Source organism: Sycon ciliatum, chromosome 9 (assembly GCF_964019385.1).
Source record: "Sycon ciliatum chromosome 9, ocSycCili1.1, whole genome shotgun sequence".
Classification (NCBI taxonomy): domain Eukaryota; kingdom Metazoa; phylum Porifera; class Calcarea; order Leucosolenida; family Sycettidae; genus Sycon; species Sycon ciliatum.
In genome coordinates this window covers 128428-146890 of record NC_088651.1, presented here as the reverse complement: position 1 = coordinate 146890, position 18463 = coordinate 128428, and the positions used below count along the sequence as shown (strand labels likewise).

Here is an 18463-nt window from a genome sequence, read left to right as displayed (position 1 = left end):
GGTTAGGGGGGTTGGGGGGCTCTTTCTGAAGATTACGAAATGTTGGAGCCCAAATCAGCGCCTTCTCCAGGACAAAGGGTACACCGGCAAATGCTACCGATCGCATCGAAGGTGGCAAAATGCAAGCGCACAAGAGGCTGGATGGACCAATGTGTAGGGTAGTCGACAAGGGGTGGCAAGCCGGGGTAGGTGACGTTTAACCGCCAGAACTGGGAAATCCAGGACCCAAATACAGAGAAGAAGGGCACATTTCAGGCTCTTGAACAACGTCTCGAATGTTTTACAGTCAGACCTCGCTTATCCGGTCCTCTTTTATCCGGATCCCTCGCCATCCGGAAGAAAATCGTTGATTACTGATTTACAGCATATGTCATGCATGCATACAGTATGACGTTGTGTGTTCGATTACCCGGTTCCCTCGCCTATCCAGATATCTTTGTGGAAAGCGGATGTGTGCGGCGAGGGCGAGGGCGAGGGCGAGGGCGAGGGCGAGGGCTGGATATGTTTTAAATAGTATACTGTCAAGCCTTATCAAATAACTTTTAAAGAAGAAATACTTGTAGGTACACTAGTGAACTGAGCTTTGGAGATACATGTATTGTTCAAGAGCCTGAAGTGTGTCCTTCTTCTCAGTGTTATTGCGTCTTGTCTCCGAGGAAACTGTCCGAGTACGTACAGGGATATACTACTATCCAGAAAATTACGGTATGTTTGTTCCGTCTGATTAAGTATTTCGCTCCTGCTTTTGTAGCAGTTGAGCACTCTCGTGTAGGGTAGTGCTTTTGCTGTTTGCGTTATGCAGAGCTCACTGACTTGTCAGTTTGAGCACTCTGGCAAGGTACGTTCGGGCCTGTTTTAAATCTGGCTTTGGTATATCTATTTTTCATTGCTATCAGGTTCGGCCTCTTATTCTCTGTGCTGCGCTGATGAGTCCACAAGGGGCGAAGCAGTTCTGTCCGCAGATTGAGTTCCGTCTGGTTGTGTATTAACGCAGGTGTTAAGAGACCACCAAGCTAAGGAGATCAAGGATTTGGAGGCTGAAGTGGAAGCTGTCAAGCTGGGGAACAAGGAGCAGCAGCATGACATGAAGCATGCGTACTTGCAGAAGAGGAAAGTCTTCGAGGACGAGGCTGAAGAGAAAATCACGAAAATGAAGCAGGAGGCAAAGCAGGTATAAATGCTGCTCAGTGTGTGTGCTGCTGATGTTGTTGACGGAGCTACATTGTATATCTGCCGATAGTGGTGGGGTGTTGTTGTTGTTGTTGTTGCCGGAATTACATTTGCTGATGGTAGGGTGGCATGGTTTCCAGGGTTACCTGATGGTAGGGTGGCATGGCTGCCAGGGTGAAACTTGCAGATGGTGGTGGTGGTGCTGTTTTCGGGGCAACGTCTGCTGAGGATGGCTACTGGTGCCAAGGTTACGTCTGCTGGCGGTGGTAGTGCTGCTGTTGTCGGGGCTATGTTGGCTGGTGGTGGTGGTGGTGTGTGTGTGTGGGGGGGGGGGGGGGGTAACGAGCGAGGTGCTGTTGCCCGGCAGGGTTCTGTCTGCTGATGGCCAGAGTACTGCTGTTCTTGGGGCAACGTCTGCTGATGGCGGTGCTGCTGCTGTTGCCGGGGTTACATTGGCTGGTGGTGGTGTTGGGGGGGGGGGGGGGGGTACTGCTTGTGCTGGTGTCTGTCTGCTTATATTGGTGGTGCTGTTGCCCGGGTTATGTTGGCTGGCGGTGGTGTTGGGGGGGGGGGGGGGGTGCTGGTGTTGCCGGGTTTACGTTGGCTGGTAGTGGTGTTGGGGGGGGGGGGGGGGGGGCACTTGTGCTGGTGTCTGTCTGCTGATGGCGGCGGAGGTGCTGTTGCCGGGGTTATGTTGGCTGGTGCCGGGGTTCTGTCTGCTGCTGGTGGTGGTGCTGCTGGTGCCAGGGTTATGTTGGCTGGTAGTGGTGTTACGTTGGCTGGTGGTGGTGTTGGGCGGGGGGGGGGGGGGGGGAGGGGAGGGGAGGGGGGCCGAGGGGTGCTGGTACCGGCGGGTTCTGCCTGCTGCTGGTAGTGGTGCTCCTGGTGCCAGGGACCTTTGCATGGGTAACTGCGGAAAACTCTGCGAGAAAGTGTCTTTCTTCTGTTATGTTTGTGTTGATGATCATACAGGATGCCCAGAGACGAGTGCAGGAGCACATAGTGCGGGTGAAACGTGAGAACGAGGCCCTACGTGCCAAGATCAACGACCTCTCCGACGACTGCAAGGTACTGATAATACAACCTCCCCCCCCCCCCCCCCCCCCCCCCGGGCTGGTCCATTCCCTCCTCCTTCTCGAACTCCCTAAATAAATACTTACCTGCGGTGCTTGACACTTTCAAGGCGTGAGTAACCCCGCACCATCTTTCTTGCCGCCCCACCTCTAATGTCACTGTGACGGGCCTGTAGCCATCCATGAAATCTGTTACTGTATCACTCCAGCCCCGTCTGCTTGCTGTGCTGCGGCGACTTGTTGTCGTTTTGCAGACAACGACAGTTTGGTAGTGCTATTCTGTGTGCACATAGAAATGGAGTTTTGTTTTCCTCTGTCTTGTTTTTTTTTGCCCGCTCACGGGCATTTTCCAGAAAAGGCCCAACGCGAAAATAGAATAAACTTGGTGTAGCCTTACAGAAAGAAACATACTATTCTGGCTGCATCAAGGGCTGCCGGGTGCAGGTGGTGGGTGGCGATTCACGAAAGTCGTGAGCTCTGACGATGACTAGCTGCATCAAGAATATTTCGACCAAGCCCCCCCCCCCCTTACAACATGAACCAGCTACTGTAGAAGCAGAAATTTGGTCAGTAAATAATTTCATCCAACTCCTGGGTCGAAAAACTGAAAAACATTCCGGACGAATATTTCTCCGTCTCTGCTGTGCTCTGCTCTCTATCTCTTTCTCTCTCTCCGCCTCTCTCTGTCACTGTCCGTCTTTCTCTCTCCCCCCCCCCCCCCCCCCATACACACACATTCGCTTTCCCAATGCTGTCTTCATCTGCAGGGCTTTGAGAAGTCGCGCGTCAAGTTTCTCCAGGACATTGGTGAGCTGGAAGCGGAGAAGCGCTCTCAAGAACGAATCAATCAGTTTCGCTACGGAACACCCAAGAGTTCTGCCAAGCCGCAGAACGCAGCATCGAGCGTTCAGGAGCGGTTATCGTTCACACAGTTTGTTCCCGACCGTCGCACGTTCCCGTCGGATGGCATTCCCCGTGCGCCTATTCTCTCAGCCTTGCCCAGCAGTACCCGCCACAGCCGGCGCTCATCGGGAGCTGCTCGCAAGAGGAACTACTGATCCTGGTATGGTCATACAGTTATGTGTTTTTGCTGGTATTGCGTGGTCGTTGATCACATGATGTGCATGATGTCGTCGCTACATGCTCACTGAGTGGTCACATGACATGATGCCATCAGTCTGTAGTCACGTGATCACATGACATGATGTCATCATCAGTGTATGGTTTCTGTGATCAGACGGGATGACGTCATCAGAATTGTTACACTCACCATGGTCACGTGAAATGTCAACAGTTGTAGTCAGGTGATAACTTGAGGAACTGTCACAGCCGCTGTGAATCACATGGAAATCTTCATTGACCTAGCCTGATCACATGATCATACTACATGTATAGACACGACATCAGATCACATGATCAGAATATTAGCATGACATCATAATTTGATCACATGATCAGACTATACTCGTTACACCATGACTGGGTTTATAGTTTATACGCATGACGTCATAATCAGATCACATGATCATGTGGATATGTGGATATTCAGAACATCTCAAGAGCATGTGTACTGTCAAAGATATTTTGCAAAGAGAGCGCATGCTTACAGCTGTGCACACATACGTTGACTGCCGGCGTGTTGTTCACTTTCTGATGGGGCTGCATCGGTTCTGAACGTCATTCATTGCCGCCACCTCTGTCTCAGTTCACAGCGCTGACCATCGTTGCACCTAATCATGCGTACGTTATTGTGAATAGTTCCGCTGTAGGATACCAGTACTACCATTCTTCAACAATCCCCCCCCCCCCCACCCCCCACCCCACCCCCCCCCCCTCCCCTCCCAACACACACACACACGCACACACACAGTTTTGCAATGGACTGAACAATACTCAACAGCGTCACCTGTTCATCACCTATCATATTCTTTACTATACCTGGAACTACTGTATGTGCAACTGTATGTGCAATGTGCATCGAATTTTTACTTTATCACTATTCTATTAATTAATGAAACTTGTATCCTGTAGTGAAATACTGCGTACCAACGCGCGTACCGAACGCTCGTCGTTCTATTCCCTCATCGTTGTGTACTTTCAGGAAGCGTCCTATTGCATGGCAGTGACATCATCAATTCCTGTTTTGTGTTTTGTGTTTTCATTGTACAGTAGTAGTATACTAAGTGTAGTCATGTTAATTCCCAGGAAAGTCTACGTATTTGTCCTTGCTGATTCTCTATGTTTGATCTCCATATGGAAAATAGAGATGTGTGAATACATGTAATGGTTTTGGTGCTGGGGCTTGATGATTGCGAGAGCATGAAACTTCAAGTAGCAACAACCCTGCCTTGATTGTCCTTGTTGTTTTGTTCTGTATTACGCTCTGCCTCCGCCATGGTGTTGAGCACTGTCAGCACACTGGGTACACCCTGCCTCCGCCATGGTGTTGAGCACTGTCAGCACACTGGGTACACCCTGCCTCCGCCATGGTGTTGAGCACTGTCAGCACACTGGGTACACCCTGCCTCCGCCATGGTGTTGAGCACTGTCAGCACACTGGGTACACCCTGCCTCCGCCATGGTGTTGAGCACTGTCAGCACACTGGGTACACCCTCCGGTGCTGGTTTTGTGTAGCTACAACTTACAAGTAGATTCTGTCCGCCAGTGTCGGTAACCAGGCGCGTGCCCCGTATGGGTTCCTGGGTGCCCGGAACCCCCCTTTTTTGCTCAAAATGCAGGATTTTGCTTCATTTTTGAAAAATTTCCCGGGGAGGCCCCCCGGAACACCCCCTTGAAGGGCACTGGCGCACGCACCTGGGTAACTGACCTTCTTTCATCACGCATGACTGTCTGCAGCACGGTCAACTGTGGAGAACACTTCTCTCGATTGTGTCCCGCAATTAACATAATATGACTGCATGTATTCTCTCTGGACAGGTTCGTAACCAGAGGGGGGGGGGGGGGGTGCTTGTGCACCCCCCCCCCCCCCTTATGGCAATGGCTGCACCATTGCCATAATTATGAAACAAGCATTCAACTTTACAATGCAAACAAAATTAATTTAATAATGACTGCCTTCGAGAAGCAGCCAAACCAACCCCTGAGGGTCAGCCAGGTGGTTTGGAGGAAGCCAAACTCAGCGTACAGCAATGAAGCATATCAGCTGCATCTGTCCCGGCATGTGACCTGGCATGTGACCTGGTATCTGTCCCGGCATGTGACCTGGCAATTCACACTGTCAGAAATCAATGTCAAAGCACTTTTAAAGTTTTCATGAAGTGCTCGACATGCCATAGGAGCTGGGTGCACTCCAGTCGTAACTCAAGTAACTTATTACGTAATAAATCAGTGTAAATTGAAGGTACTAAAGTTAAGTGCATTGGTCTCGGGATACACGATTATTCTTACAGGGTGACACAAGCCACAACGAATGAAATGTTCGACCCTCTTTGAAGTTGTACTTTGTACTGTTGAGGCAACGAACTAAAAAAAAAACATAAACAAAACGGGCAAACGAAAATGATTTGAAATATCCCGAGGTTCTCGGTTTCCGTATGAGACACCATGGCATGGCAACGGTGTTCAGTACAGTGGTTGCAAGTCACAGCAGATGTTAGGTACTGCTACGATGAGGGACATTGGTCTCAGGTTATATGTCTATTCACATACGGTGGCACAAGCCACAAACGAACGAAACGACTTGAAGCTTTTCGTTTCCGTATACTTCAAACCATGACGACCAGGCGCGTAGTCCGCATGGGGCAGGGGGGGGGGGGGCACATGCACTGCCTCCCCGACCCCAAAAAATGTCGACCTAGGTTCAGCAGGCACATGATGATGACCATGGATGACACACACTAGCAATCCTACACATATGCGACCGTACAACCCCCAACCCCCACCCCTGAGAGGGGGACCAGCTACGCCCCTGATCCACGATGTTCATCGTACTGGCTGCAAGTCACAGCAGATGTTATTCACCCCCTCGACGTCCTGGCTGGCGTTGAAATCGTAGTGCGCGATGGCAATCTTCTTCTCCTTGTGCAGCGGGCCGAGTGTAAAGTGCACTAGGTACACTTCCACGGTCAATGTGCTGGAGCGTACCTCTTCGATGCTGGCGAACGGCATGCGCAGCACCTCGTGGAAGAAGAATGGGTTGCTCGAGCCGTTGACAGGCGCGGTGCGTTCCTTCTGCAGCGGGCGGTGCGTGCTGCTCAGCTTGGCCATGAAGGTGTTGGAGCGCGACGGCGCACGGCTCAGCTCGAAGCACTCCACGTTAAGTATGGTCATGGTCTGATTGTATTCGGTGAAGTAAAAGGTTAGCTTGACGGAGGCGTGCGACTTCGACGGCGCCGCAAACATGATCTCGGTGCCCAGCTCCGGGCTGCTGGGTGCCGCTGCGGGCAGCGGACGACGATTCACGGGAGTCGTGGGCTTTGACGATGACGTCGGGGTCGATCGCCGGTACAGATCACGAGTGGACGTCGTCACGCTGACACCGTCCATGCCCGTGCTGCTTAGCATGTCCGGAAGGGAATCGAGCGATGTCATGCTCTGCGAATCCACGGTCGACTGTCGGCGCAGGCACCTGGCGCGATCAATCTTCTTCACGTCCGCCAGTAGCTCCTCCTCGGTGTAGCAGCTCTGGCTGCGCTCAATCGTTCGCAGCAACGGCGGCTGCCGATGGGTGCTGGTCAAGCGACTCCGCGGTGCCTGTGCCGGATTGGACTTGGTGGTGCGTTGGTCGTCACCCGTAACCAACGGCGATGCCTCGCGTCGCGTAGACCTGGTGGTCATGTTGCCAAAGCGTCGACGTTCCAGACATCGCGTCGTTGTTGCTGCCCCTGCGGGACCGCGGGGGTTTCTGATGTACGGATGCACCTCATAGCCGTTACTGTGACTACCGACAACGGACGGCAGATATGGAGGTATTGACGTCGAGAGATTGCGTCCACGTGAGCTCGGCATGGAATTACTTCGCTCCAGCTGCAGCGATGATGGTCTGTCGTGATTCTCATCACCCTCGACAGGGGCCGGCTTTCCGGAACGTGACTGCGCGGGACTGTATTGATCGAGACATGAGTAACGAAGACTGTCTGAGCGCTGCTGCGGGCCGGGAGTTTTCATCTTGCGCCCGCCCTGTTGCTTGCTGCTGCGACATTGCCGACACAGGATGCACATGCAGATAGCAATGACCGAGAGACACAGTAACGCTAGTATGCAGACAACGATGAGCAGTGCATCGCTGTTGCTGTGGGCAAAGTCACGTATCTGAAGTTGACACAACACAAGATAGGTACGCGCAAACCGAACAGACAGGAAGAAACTTTACGACAGGTTCAGGCCATCTTGTGGTTTGGTACCGGGTGGTGTGGCGTGGTGTCATGCATGTGGTGTGGTGTGGCGATGGTGTGTATTCCGGCGGCGTGTGGTGTCGCACAGTCCTGTGCGGTGCCGCGCTGTGTGGTGGTGATGTGCCGCAGTGGTGCGGTGCTGCGTGATGTCGTGTACATTATTAATGAAACTTGTATCCTGTGACATCACATGTACCAGTACTGTACAGCTCAATGAAATCCAGTCTGAGTCGCATCATGCAAGTTTGCGCCTTGCACCATTTTGCAGCCCAGTTTTCACAGAAATAGGGCCGCACACCGCCCGGCGTGTGGCCGATTCACAATACAACTGTTTCCGACGTGACATGCGACTTACCTGAATGAAGCGGAAGTTCTTGGCAATAAGCTCCAGGTCGCTGTCGCTTGGTGGCACAGTGAACTGTTGTGCACCACCGATAGCGTAGATGGGGAACGCAGGTCACGGCAGCAAGTACAGTGGCGACTGTGGTAGTGACGACGACCACGGTGGTGTTGAGTTTGCAACGTGTGTATTGCCGTCATCGCCGTTGCTATGCCAACCGTGCTCGAGACCGGACGGAGACGACGAGCTGCAGCTTGTGAGCAGTAGCACTGTCTGCGGTGGAGCCGTGTACAACACCAGCAGCAGCAGCAATAGTAGCATGACCATGATGAGAGATCCTAGGTGCGTACATGTCCATGTGTTATGTACTTGCAGACCTGTAGAGTTGACATCTTGGACCATCCATATATGTACTACATCATGTACATCCATGGCTACATCCATGTGTACTACATCATGTGTGGGTAGCTGACCAAGTGATGATCCTTTCTCACTCGTTCCTGGTGAGCCTTTCTCATTCATTCTTGTTGAACCTCTCTCATTCATTCTTGTTGAGCCTCTTTCACTCCTTCTTGTTGAACCTCTCTCGCTCATTCTTGTTCAACCTCTCTCGCTCATTATTGGTTGTCCGCTTCGTGCCACTATGGTCCCATACAGTGTAAGTGGAGTCCTAGTAAAATCCTGGAGACAGTTGGACTGCGAACTTCGCACAATGCACTGACTGTGGTGTGCTAAGCCTAGAGGTGACCTCGCTGAGGAAGAAGAAATGAAACGGAGCAGCATTTCCAAGTAAGATTTACTCTATATTACTCTAGAACCCCCAAAACCGAGCCTCTCAGGTGAGCACTCTCTCTCAATCCACCAAAACTACTTGCTCGCTCCGGTTTAGTAACAAATACGCCACATGCGTCCATTTCTCCAGAACTGCAGAAGACCAAAAATTATCCTTCGCTAGGTCTGGGTTGCTTGTGTGCACCATTCATTGCCATTGGCACTGACAACGTTGATTGGCATGGCACCAGGGCAGGGAGTCGTACTAAAAGCTATGTGATGTCGCTCTCCTGGCCTGGGCACCGGCCACGGGACCGGTGTCCAAGCTGAGTGCACGTGCACAGATCTACAGCATGCAGTCTATAGATTTGTAGTGTAGATCTGTGCACTCGAGCGCATGCAGTACAGACTACATGACTGTACACATGTACAGTGCGTATCGGTTATAGCGTGGTCGTGTAAAAGAATATACTGCCGACAAGAATGAACTCTCATGTTTTCATAATCATAACATGGATTTCATGTGCACATTTATTCTTACAAGCAATTTTATCGTACAGTAGAATATATCGGTCCTAAGAATGGAATCTGTGTAGCGAAACATGCCAGATCAGTACAAAGTATATCGCCTGTAGTAATAACATCCGTCCAAAGCAGTTCTGATCTGACTCGCGTTGGGTCCTAGTGCTGCAGGTTCAACTATTGTGGTCATGTAACTCATGTTGCATAGCCACATGGTAAGCCTATGTGACTGTGACCAGCCGCATGCACAGTAGCACTACATTGTATGTACGATGATCTTCCTGCCTCTGCGCACATGCACATGATATGTCACACTTGATTTATCGTGTGTAAGAAATATCGGAAATAAGAATAATAATAATAATAATGACAGTTCGCATTTCACTCATTGCATGAGGTCAACGCATCTGTTAACAATTTCGAGCCAAGCAGCTCTATCAGAAGCAGATTGCACAGCATCCAGAAGCGACAGATTAATGCATTGTAAGTCTTTCTTGACAACGTCGATCCATCTCAGACGTGGTCGTCCTCGGGGTCGTCGTATGTCTGTTGTGTTGATTGACATTAGGAGGGCTTGGAACGAGGACGATTCTTCGCCTTCCCTCACTACATGGCCGAACCACAGCAGTCTCCGTTGCCTGCAGACTTGGGATAGTGGGGTCTGCTCGGTTCTGGCATACAGCGCTGTGTTCGAGATTCGTTGTGGGTACGTGATACCAATGATGGTACGTAGTTTCTTCCGGTGCCATACATTGACGACGTCGGTTAATGTTTGCGATAAGGTCCAAAGCGCACAATTATACAGCAAGACAGGCAATATCAGGCAGGAAAACATACACAGCCTGGAATTCAGGTTGTGGCGTTTCCATGGAATGCTTGCAAATGCCCGATTTGCAGCAGACACTCTGGCTGCTATGTCTTCTGCTGTGCCTAGCATACTCCCCAGCAGCTTCACCGATTTCCAGGAATCATCTTCCTTGGTCACAGTGAAATATTGAGTTTTTGCCACGTTCAGCTTCAGATTGTCATCCGAGAAAACGGGTTCACACACACGGACGGTTTCTTCCACAGATGATCGCTCGTTCTGATGGGCAGTGGTGTCGTCTGCGTATTGTGTGAAAGTTGCTGGTAGGTCTGACGCGGGTAGAGCTTGCTCTCGGATCTTACGCATGGAACCTTCGGCGTAAGTTATAAACATTATTGGTGACATTGGGTCACCCTGGACGACGCCGATGTTCGTTGGAAATGGTTTGCTTAGTTGTTTACCAAGCTAGTGCGCGCTCACACATCGTCCTGGCGTAAAAGACACCATCCGTGGTCGATCTGCCAGGGTGGAAACCAGCTTGGCTCTCTGCCACATGGAGTGTGTGTCGTCGGGTGAGTATTGACGTCAAGATCTTACGGACGACGGAAAGGAGCATAACGGGGCGGTAGCTTTTTGGATGTCCTAGAGGCTTGCCGGCTTTGTAGATGGGAACGATGAGGCCGCAGCGCATGTCGTCAGGACAGTACTCTGTAGCTTGAACAGCGTTGAAGAAATTCGTCAGCAGCAGGAAATAAGAATAGAAAGTCGTTTTTCAAACACCCACGCTATAACCGATACCTACTGTACATGACTACTACAGGCAAAATCCTGATAATTCGAACCTCAAAATGCCAGGAAAAAACTTCTAGGCCATCCAGAATTAATTCGTTGTTTCGGGTCACCCGGCCCGACCGACCGTCTTTTTTCACCCGACCGCATAATGTTTTTTTTATAGTGCATGCAAATGTACAGATTATACTTCAGAATGCTCTGTCTCCATATCAATGTGTTTGGCCTAGTTTCCTAACTCTTGATAACTTTTTTGTAGTGAAAATTCATGAATTTTGTGATTTTATTTGAATCCTTGGTGTTAACGCATGCGTGGAACACCAGGTTTCGTTGATAAAAGCCCTTGTTCCTTCCATGTTCAGTCCGTGCGCCAAGCCTTGATTTGCCCGATTTTTATTTTATTTGCGGGAAAGGGTGATACAGGTTTTATGCAGGGAAAGATGACGACGCTCATGGCAGTTGAGGGAGAATTTTGCCTAATTTTTGGCAATTGATTTTGCTTCTCCTATCATATCACTGGGTTCCTAAGTCACCAATGTAGTGGGAAATGATGAGTTCTATCCTTTGCTGTGATGACGAGTGGGAATTTGAGGTCGTAACCTCAATGTACCTATTTTATTAGGAAGAAACTATATTCCCTATTTTTCTAATTTCGTCGGCTCGAGTCGAGAAGTAGACGAATTGCAGCTGCCAGAAGCCGCGGACACGAGGCAGTCATTAGAAACCTCAGTAAGTACATAATTGTGTGCCCTGTGATAGAAATAGTCTGAGCATACCAGCACGGCTAAGCCGATGGCACTAATTGAAAGACTTTGTATATCATTTCGATAATTTTTATACATATTGTTGTCATGTGGAAAACGAGTATACCAGCAGCCACTAAAAGTATACAAAGTGATAAAACGTATTCAGTTCTGGTGTCTGAACTATTGTAGTGCATTTGTGAACTGTTCTGAAATACCTCAGCTCTCAGAAACCATCAAAACGCTCTTGGAAAAAAGTTACAATATGTAGTTACGTGTGTGTGTGGGTTTAAAATTGTACATACATACATGTACGTGCATTTCTGTCCACTGACATTGCTTGCGGTTGAACAAATCGTGCAGCTCCTTCAGGTCAACACCGAGAAATGAGGCTGGACCTTTGGCATTGGAAATTATTCACCCCAAAATGGACATACATGAAACAGCAAAGCCATTAGTTAAAATTTCAAAACCTCAGCAAGCACAGAGATGTCAACGGTGTGAAATTGAACACTTCCAGACAGGTACACACAACATACAAGGTATGCTTGCAGACCAGTTGCAGACTTGAGGCGATTTTCAATCTGCGTGAACATGCATACCGAACCGTCACAGTGTGGCGAGAAGGGTCGTCGAATGACTGTATGTTTCCACTACATCTGCTAATACCAGCTGCAGTGGAACCACACACTGAGGCTTCGCAGCATGCAGCAAGGACGACAAAACGTGTATTGCCTAAGACATTTAGTTTGCCGTTGCGTTTCAAGTGGCATTGCCGTTGGGATTTGGGATTTGTGTCCCTTCGCCATAAAGTACCACCCAAATCCAAGACCACAGATGTGGATGCACCGACTGTATGACCTTGTCGAAGTTTAGTTTGTTTAAAGCTGTGCCATCCTCAAACTCCTTTCCGATAAAGTCACCAGCCTGTGCCCTGATCATCATGTGTACCTGCTCCGCCATTGCCGAAACTCCATTTTCTGATTCTGTCCTGTTGTTTACTACAGGTATGTCCGTGGCAAGCTTGTCGTGTGACATTGCAGCGCATCGCTGGGCGGAAAGAGCATCATGCAAGGCCTGTTGCGTGTTGCACCCTCTCCGTAGCAACAGGATACCACGTTTTTTCACATTCGGGTATACAACTTCAATGTGCTCTGCCAACACTTCCATTTTCCGGCTGAGAAGCCATTTTGCTGGTTTGTGTGAGCCTGTGGCAGCGTGGTGCATGAAGTGGTCGTGCAGTGTGACCAACAAAACTGCACTCTTTGAGAGCAGTTGCTCTCCAGCAAGCACGAGTGTTGCTGCTAGAGCCGTGTGTATGCCCCGCTGTGCTATAACAATGGCATTCAATTGGTAATCTGTGCTTGCGTAGCCGTCTACTGTAACCAAGGCCAGGTGTGCCTTGTAGCACTTGGTACAGTAGACGGCGTCCTCTGAAACAGTGATGCCCTCATCCTTCAGCTTTGCTGCCACAACCTGGTAATTTGCAGCCTTCCGCAATGGCTCTAGCTCCATTGGCGCATGGCAATCGCCACAGTGGTGCTTACGGCCGCTGGTCAGCTGGCTATAGTGCTTGGAGCACACCACTGCATCCTTCATGTCCTGCCCATCCTGCAACGGCAGCGAGTCAGTTTGTGTGGGTGGATAGTGTGTAATTGCATCGGCATCGCAATCTGCCACGGAGCATTGCAGGTGCCGGACGGGTGGTGTGTCCACACTGCTGCTGCTGCTGCTGCTGCTGTTGGTGTTGCTGTTGGTGGTGGTGCTGCTGCTGCTGCTGCGTGTAAGGGATTTCTTGCAAGGCCAGCAAATACATGCATGGCCCTGCAAGTTCTGTGCATGCGGGTACCTGTTAGTTGCCCATGGTGCAGTGATTAATTGTTGCCAGTTGCTGATTGACGTGTTGTGGGTGTACTTCCCGTCAAGTGCATTCACTCCACATATGCCACAGGGACCACATGAACGCTCGGGGTGGAGGTCTGCAGCATGGCTGCACCTACCAGGCATGGTGTTTTAAGTCTAAAAACATGTAGAAAATAAAGAAAAAATAGGGTATATGAAATTGGCTGTCCTGAAAGTATGGTAGCCCGGACACGAACGAACTCCGGGATGTGAGAAGAGGAAGACTTACTGCGCCCCAGACTGGGAAGTATGTCACGGTGAAGCCACGGCTAAGGTCATGGCACTAAATGAAACTTTTGAAAACAAGAATCTCGTCGAAATGGCAGTCTGGATAAGAAGGCGAAAAAAGGATCTTCATAAGCACTGGGCAAACTTTGAACGGCAATTTAGGGAAGAAATATACCTTATAAGGATAAATTTCGGCAAAGGCTGATGCGATACGAAGGAATAGCTCAGTAAAACAGAAAGTTCACGGGCTGTCAATGGACGTCAAGGTATGCCTTTCACACGATCTTCTCTCTCAACACTCAAATTTCGCGCCGCGCGGAAAATAAAAGTCACGGAAAAAGAAGGTTTTTTTGAATCTGGCGATCGGACTGTGTTCTTCGGCCTTTTTTCTAGCTCGCTCGAAGTAAGTTTCTTGGCAAGCTGTTCGATCTCGTTATCGACTGTTGTCTTGTACAGTACTTCCTCTTGGTTGTATTTCTAACTTGGTGTGTCTCTGTGCTTACCGTAGACCGCCTTTCAATCATCAAACTGTCAAGTCCACTCTCAAGGATGGACTCGTCTGCAAGCTCCTTTACCTCTCCCGATGCTGCTGGTCAGTCATCGAGGATCATGGCGGACATGATGAGCCAGTTTGGAAAGGTCTCGCAGGTGATGGAGCAAATCGGCTCAGACGTTTCAAGTATTGCGGAACGAGTGTCTGCTCTGGAAGCGGCTCAATCCCGCCCTGACCCGGCACGAAGTGCCTCTATTTCGTTTTCCGCTCTGGCGCCAAGAGCTTCTTCAACACCGGGTAAAACCCGTGAGATCCCCAACCCCTCGGACTGTGAGTCAGAAGAGGAAATGGACGAGTCAAGCTTGCTTGACAAATCGTCTCAGGATTTCAAAGTGTCCTCAGATACTTTGGAATTCTTTCGGGAGAAATTTACAACAACTACCTCGAACGAAGTTCGGCGCCAATGGCGTAGTCGTTTTGGGCGCCCCAAAGTAGATGTGGCCTCTGCGCCCATCATGGACAAGATGGTGAAGTCCCGATTACACCCTGCGACCAAGTCGCGAGACAAGGCCCTGTCGAAACAACAGGCCTTGCTTTTGGACGCCGTAGGTCCTTTGACCTACGTACTAGAGGAAGCTGGGAAAGAGACTCTCACCGTACACGCCACGGTCGAAGCATGCCAGCAGGCGTTGGCTTTTATTGGCAATGCAAATATGCATTTGAATAGAGAAAGGCGGCGAAATGCCATTCTTTGTATGAATCACGACCTTGCCGAAATGGCAGATGATGACGATACGTTCAAAACGTCTGCACCCCAGTTGTTTGGAGATGGCTTCTCCAGAAAAGCGAAGGAACGGAGCGAAGAGCTCAAATGTTTGTCGCAGGCGGCGTCCTCGCGAGGTGGCAAGGCTTCCACCGGATCGTTTGTTCGAGGAGGCCGAGCCAACCATGCCCCACGGGGAGGCCATTCAAATCGGGGCAGTTTCAATCAGAACGGCAACCGGTTCCGACCTTACAGCGGAAACCAGTACAATCCCCAGTTCAACAGGAAGCCCAACGACAGAAGTCGTCAGGAGTCAGCAAAGTGAGCCATCCGCCTTTACCCCTTCCTCTAAAGGAAATAAAGAGTTTTCAACTACTCAATGTCTTCTGTTGTGAGTGCTCTCCAGCAGATGGGTGTAAAAGACATGACAGAAAGTGTCGTATTTCACCAGTTCCCGATTGCGGGAAGAGTAGCAATGCTTGCACAAAACTGGAATGCAATCAGCTCAGACCAGTGGGTCTTGAAATGTATTCGGGGTTACACAATTCAGTGGCTTCAGAAGCCCTTTCAATCTCACCCCTCCAAGAGAGATAGTGTTTCGGGAGGAGGAGAAATCAAAATCTCCCTCGAAATAACTTTGATGGCGAACAAACAGGCCATTTCAGAAGTTTCAATACCCGAGCTTGGAAATGGGTGTCAGAGACCTGACACAAAGTGTCTCGACCCAATGCATGGTTGCGGGGTGTTCAGGGTTACAAAATTCACTTTGTGCAAGAACCCTTTCAAACCGTCTCCCCAAGGGAGATTGTATTTCAAGAGGAGGAAACGAAAAAGATCTCCTCAGAAGTTGTCGCAATACAAAGCAAACATGCGATTTCCGAAGTAATGCCTGCAGATTAAACGAACAATCAGTTTGTGTCTCAACTCTTCGCTGTCCCGAAGAAAGACAGAGCGATAAGACCGATTATCAATCTGAAAGCTCTGAACCATTTGCGGAAGTGTCCCATTTCAAAACGGAGGGTATACACATGTTGCAAGATCTGCTGAGACCAGGCGATTTCATGACGAAAGTCGACCTGAAAGATGCGCACTTCATGATTCCCATTGCCAGGGAATATTGCCGCAGACCAGCGAAAGTTGCTGCGTTTTGCATGGCAGGGAAAGATGTATCAGTTCAACTGTCTGCCGTTCGGACTATCGTCAGCCCCGCGGGTTTTTACCAAGACCTCAAGGGCGGTGATAATCACACTCAGGACTGAGGGTGATCATTCATATCGACGATATCCTGAGCATGGCGGAGAACGAGACAAACGACCACACGGCCGGTCTGATTTTCCTCCTGGAGAATCTAGGGTTCATTGTGAATTGCCAGAAACCACAACCGAACTCCACCAAGGAGATAGATTTTCTCGGCTTAATACCGGTGAACTCCGAGAATCTGACAATCAGATTGCCGGGAGATAAATTTACCGTGAAGAAAACACGATCAGATGCAAAAAATTGCGAGAGGAAAAAACACACTCAGCAATTTCTGCAACTCACCTGTTGGGCAAACTGAGCCATGCTGCACATGCGATTCCACCAGGTCCTTTGTTCTATCGAAACCTTCAGGGCTGTTTGCAGAAAGCCCTAGAGGAGGGTTCTCAGAATTACGATCATCCTTGTCTCTTGAGCAGCGAAGCTCTGGAGGAATTGGACTGGTGGATCGATCACCTGACAGACTGGAACGGTCGTCGTCTTCTCACGCCGAAACCAGACCTGGTGATAGAGACGGATGCCTCGACAGTGGGCTGGGGATCATCTTGCCAGAACTCCCAAATAGGCGGTCCGTGGAGTTGTCAGGAACGAGAGATGCATATAAACTGCTTGGAGCCGTTAGCAGCCTTCCTGGCTGTAAAAGCATTTCTGAAGTCAAGTCGAAATCTTCTGGTTCACCTGAAGATGGACCGTGAACACCACAGCATTGACGTATATCAACAAGTTCGGAGGCACTGTGTCTCCCGACCTCAATCGCCTCACCAAAGAGGTGTGGACATGGTGCATGGCAAGACAGATAACTCTCCAGGCCACTCACTTAGCAGGATCACTGAACACAGTTACAGACGAGGAGTCTCGAGTGATGAAAGATCGATCGGACTGGATGTTGCATCCAGATGTATTCCAGGAGATCTTTGCTCGAATGGGTCCCATGAATGTAGACCTGTTTGCCTCTCGGCTGACACATCTCCTGCCGATGTATGTGAGCCGGCGTCCCGATCCAAATGCGATAGACGTGGATGCCTTCTCGGACTGGACAAAGTGTCAAGGTTATGCCAACCCACCTTGGAACCTGATAAGCAGAGTAGTAGCACAGGTCTGCCCTCAGAAATCTCGGATAGTGCTTGCTGCACCGGTATGGCTGAGTCAACCGTGGTATCCAGCCCTCCTGGACCTGCTGGTAGAGGAGCCCCTGTTGCTTCCCAGCACTCCAGATCTGATTCAGCCGACGCACAGCGTAAACGAACCGGAGATAGTTCCTCGTCTAGCCGCGTGGAATATCTCAGGAGAAAGTACACCAGTCAGAATGTTTCTGAGGAAGCTTCAGAACTCCTCCTTGCATCATGGAGGCAGAAATCTACGAAGACGTACGACTCCCTATTCAAGAAATGGATGGGCTGATGTCGTGAACGGAACAATGATCCCTTTTCAAGTGATATAGCCACGATTGTCAACTTCCTGGCATCATTGTACAAAGCTGGTTATCAATACCGCTCTATCAATATTGACAATAATTACAGATCAGCAATTCCTGCCGTCCAGGAAAAAACTGACAGGTATGACACTGGTCAACACCCAATGGTATCTCGTGCGGGTATCGATACTAGTATCTTCAAAGCACACTCTGTGCAGAGTGCTTCTGCATCCGCAACAGCGGATGCTGGTACTACTACAAATGATATCTTGAAAGCAGCAGACTGGAGCAGCCAGTCGGTCTTTCAGAATCCCTATTATTAGACCCCAGCATGATGAGAAATATGCTCAGGCAGTTCTCTCGAAGCTGTCAACCACTGGCAGAGAGCTACAAAATCACATTGATATGGAGACAGAGCATTCTGAAGTATAATTACAGAATGGCTCAGACCACGCAGTGGTTGCCAGCTATTCTGGATTATATGAAGAATGTGATGTCGAACATATCAATGTCCCAACCCTGACCCTCCCTGTGTTATAATGCACATAATATGCTTGTTTCGAGGCTCGCTATTCAAAAGGCCGAAGAACATGGAAGGAACAAGGGCTTTTATCAACGAAACCTGGTGTTCCACGCATGCGTTAACACCAAGGATTCAAATAAAATCACAAAATTCATGAATTTTCACTACAAAAAAGCTATCAAGAGTTAGGAAACTAGGCCAAACACATTGATATGTTCGACATCACATTCTTCATATAATCCAGAATAGCTGGCAACCACTGCGTGGTCTGAGCCATTCTGTAACTACACTACGTACACACGCGACCCTAATAAT

General features: G+C 49.7%; 2 protein-coding genes and 1 long non-coding RNA gene across 3 annotated transcripts; 2 read left to right on the top strand and 1 right to left on the bottom strand.

Annotated features, from left to right (window-relative positions):
* The first annotated feature begins 48 nt into the window (after nucleotides 1-48).
* Nucleotides 49-4522, top strand: LOC135824828 (uncharacterized). Its single transcript, XM_065337544.1, has 3 exons — nucleotides 49-1171; nucleotides 2143-2238; nucleotides 3011-4522. The coding sequence occupies exons 1-3, from the start codon at nucleotides 1085-1087 to the stop codon at nucleotides 3299-3301; spliced, it is 474 nt and encodes a 157-aa protein (XP_065193616.1). The 5' UTR covers nucleotides 49-1084; the 3' UTR covers nucleotides 3302-4522.
* Nucleotides 4523-5619: 1097 nt separating this feature from the next.
* On the bottom strand, nucleotides 5620-8243 carry LOC135824698 (uncharacterized). The gene is made up of 2 exons (XM_065337409.1): nucleotides 7954-8243; nucleotides 5620-7515 (listed from the first exon to the last, which is right to left on the bottom strand). The coding sequence occupies exon 2, from the start codon at nucleotides 7423-7425 to the stop codon at nucleotides 6187-6189; it is 1239 nt and encodes a 412-aa protein (XP_065193481.1). The 5' UTR covers nucleotides 7426-7515; nucleotides 7954-8243; the 3' UTR covers nucleotides 5620-6186.
* Nucleotides 8244-11194: 2951 nt separating this feature from the next.
* LOC135824994 (uncharacterized) lies at nucleotides 11195-13102 on the top strand. The gene is made up of 2 exons (XR_010554999.1): nucleotides 11195-11554; nucleotides 12576-13102. It is a non-coding gene; the product is annotated as an uncharacterized LOC135824994 (long non-coding RNA).
* The last annotated feature ends 5361 nt before the right edge of the window (nucleotides 13103-18463 follow it).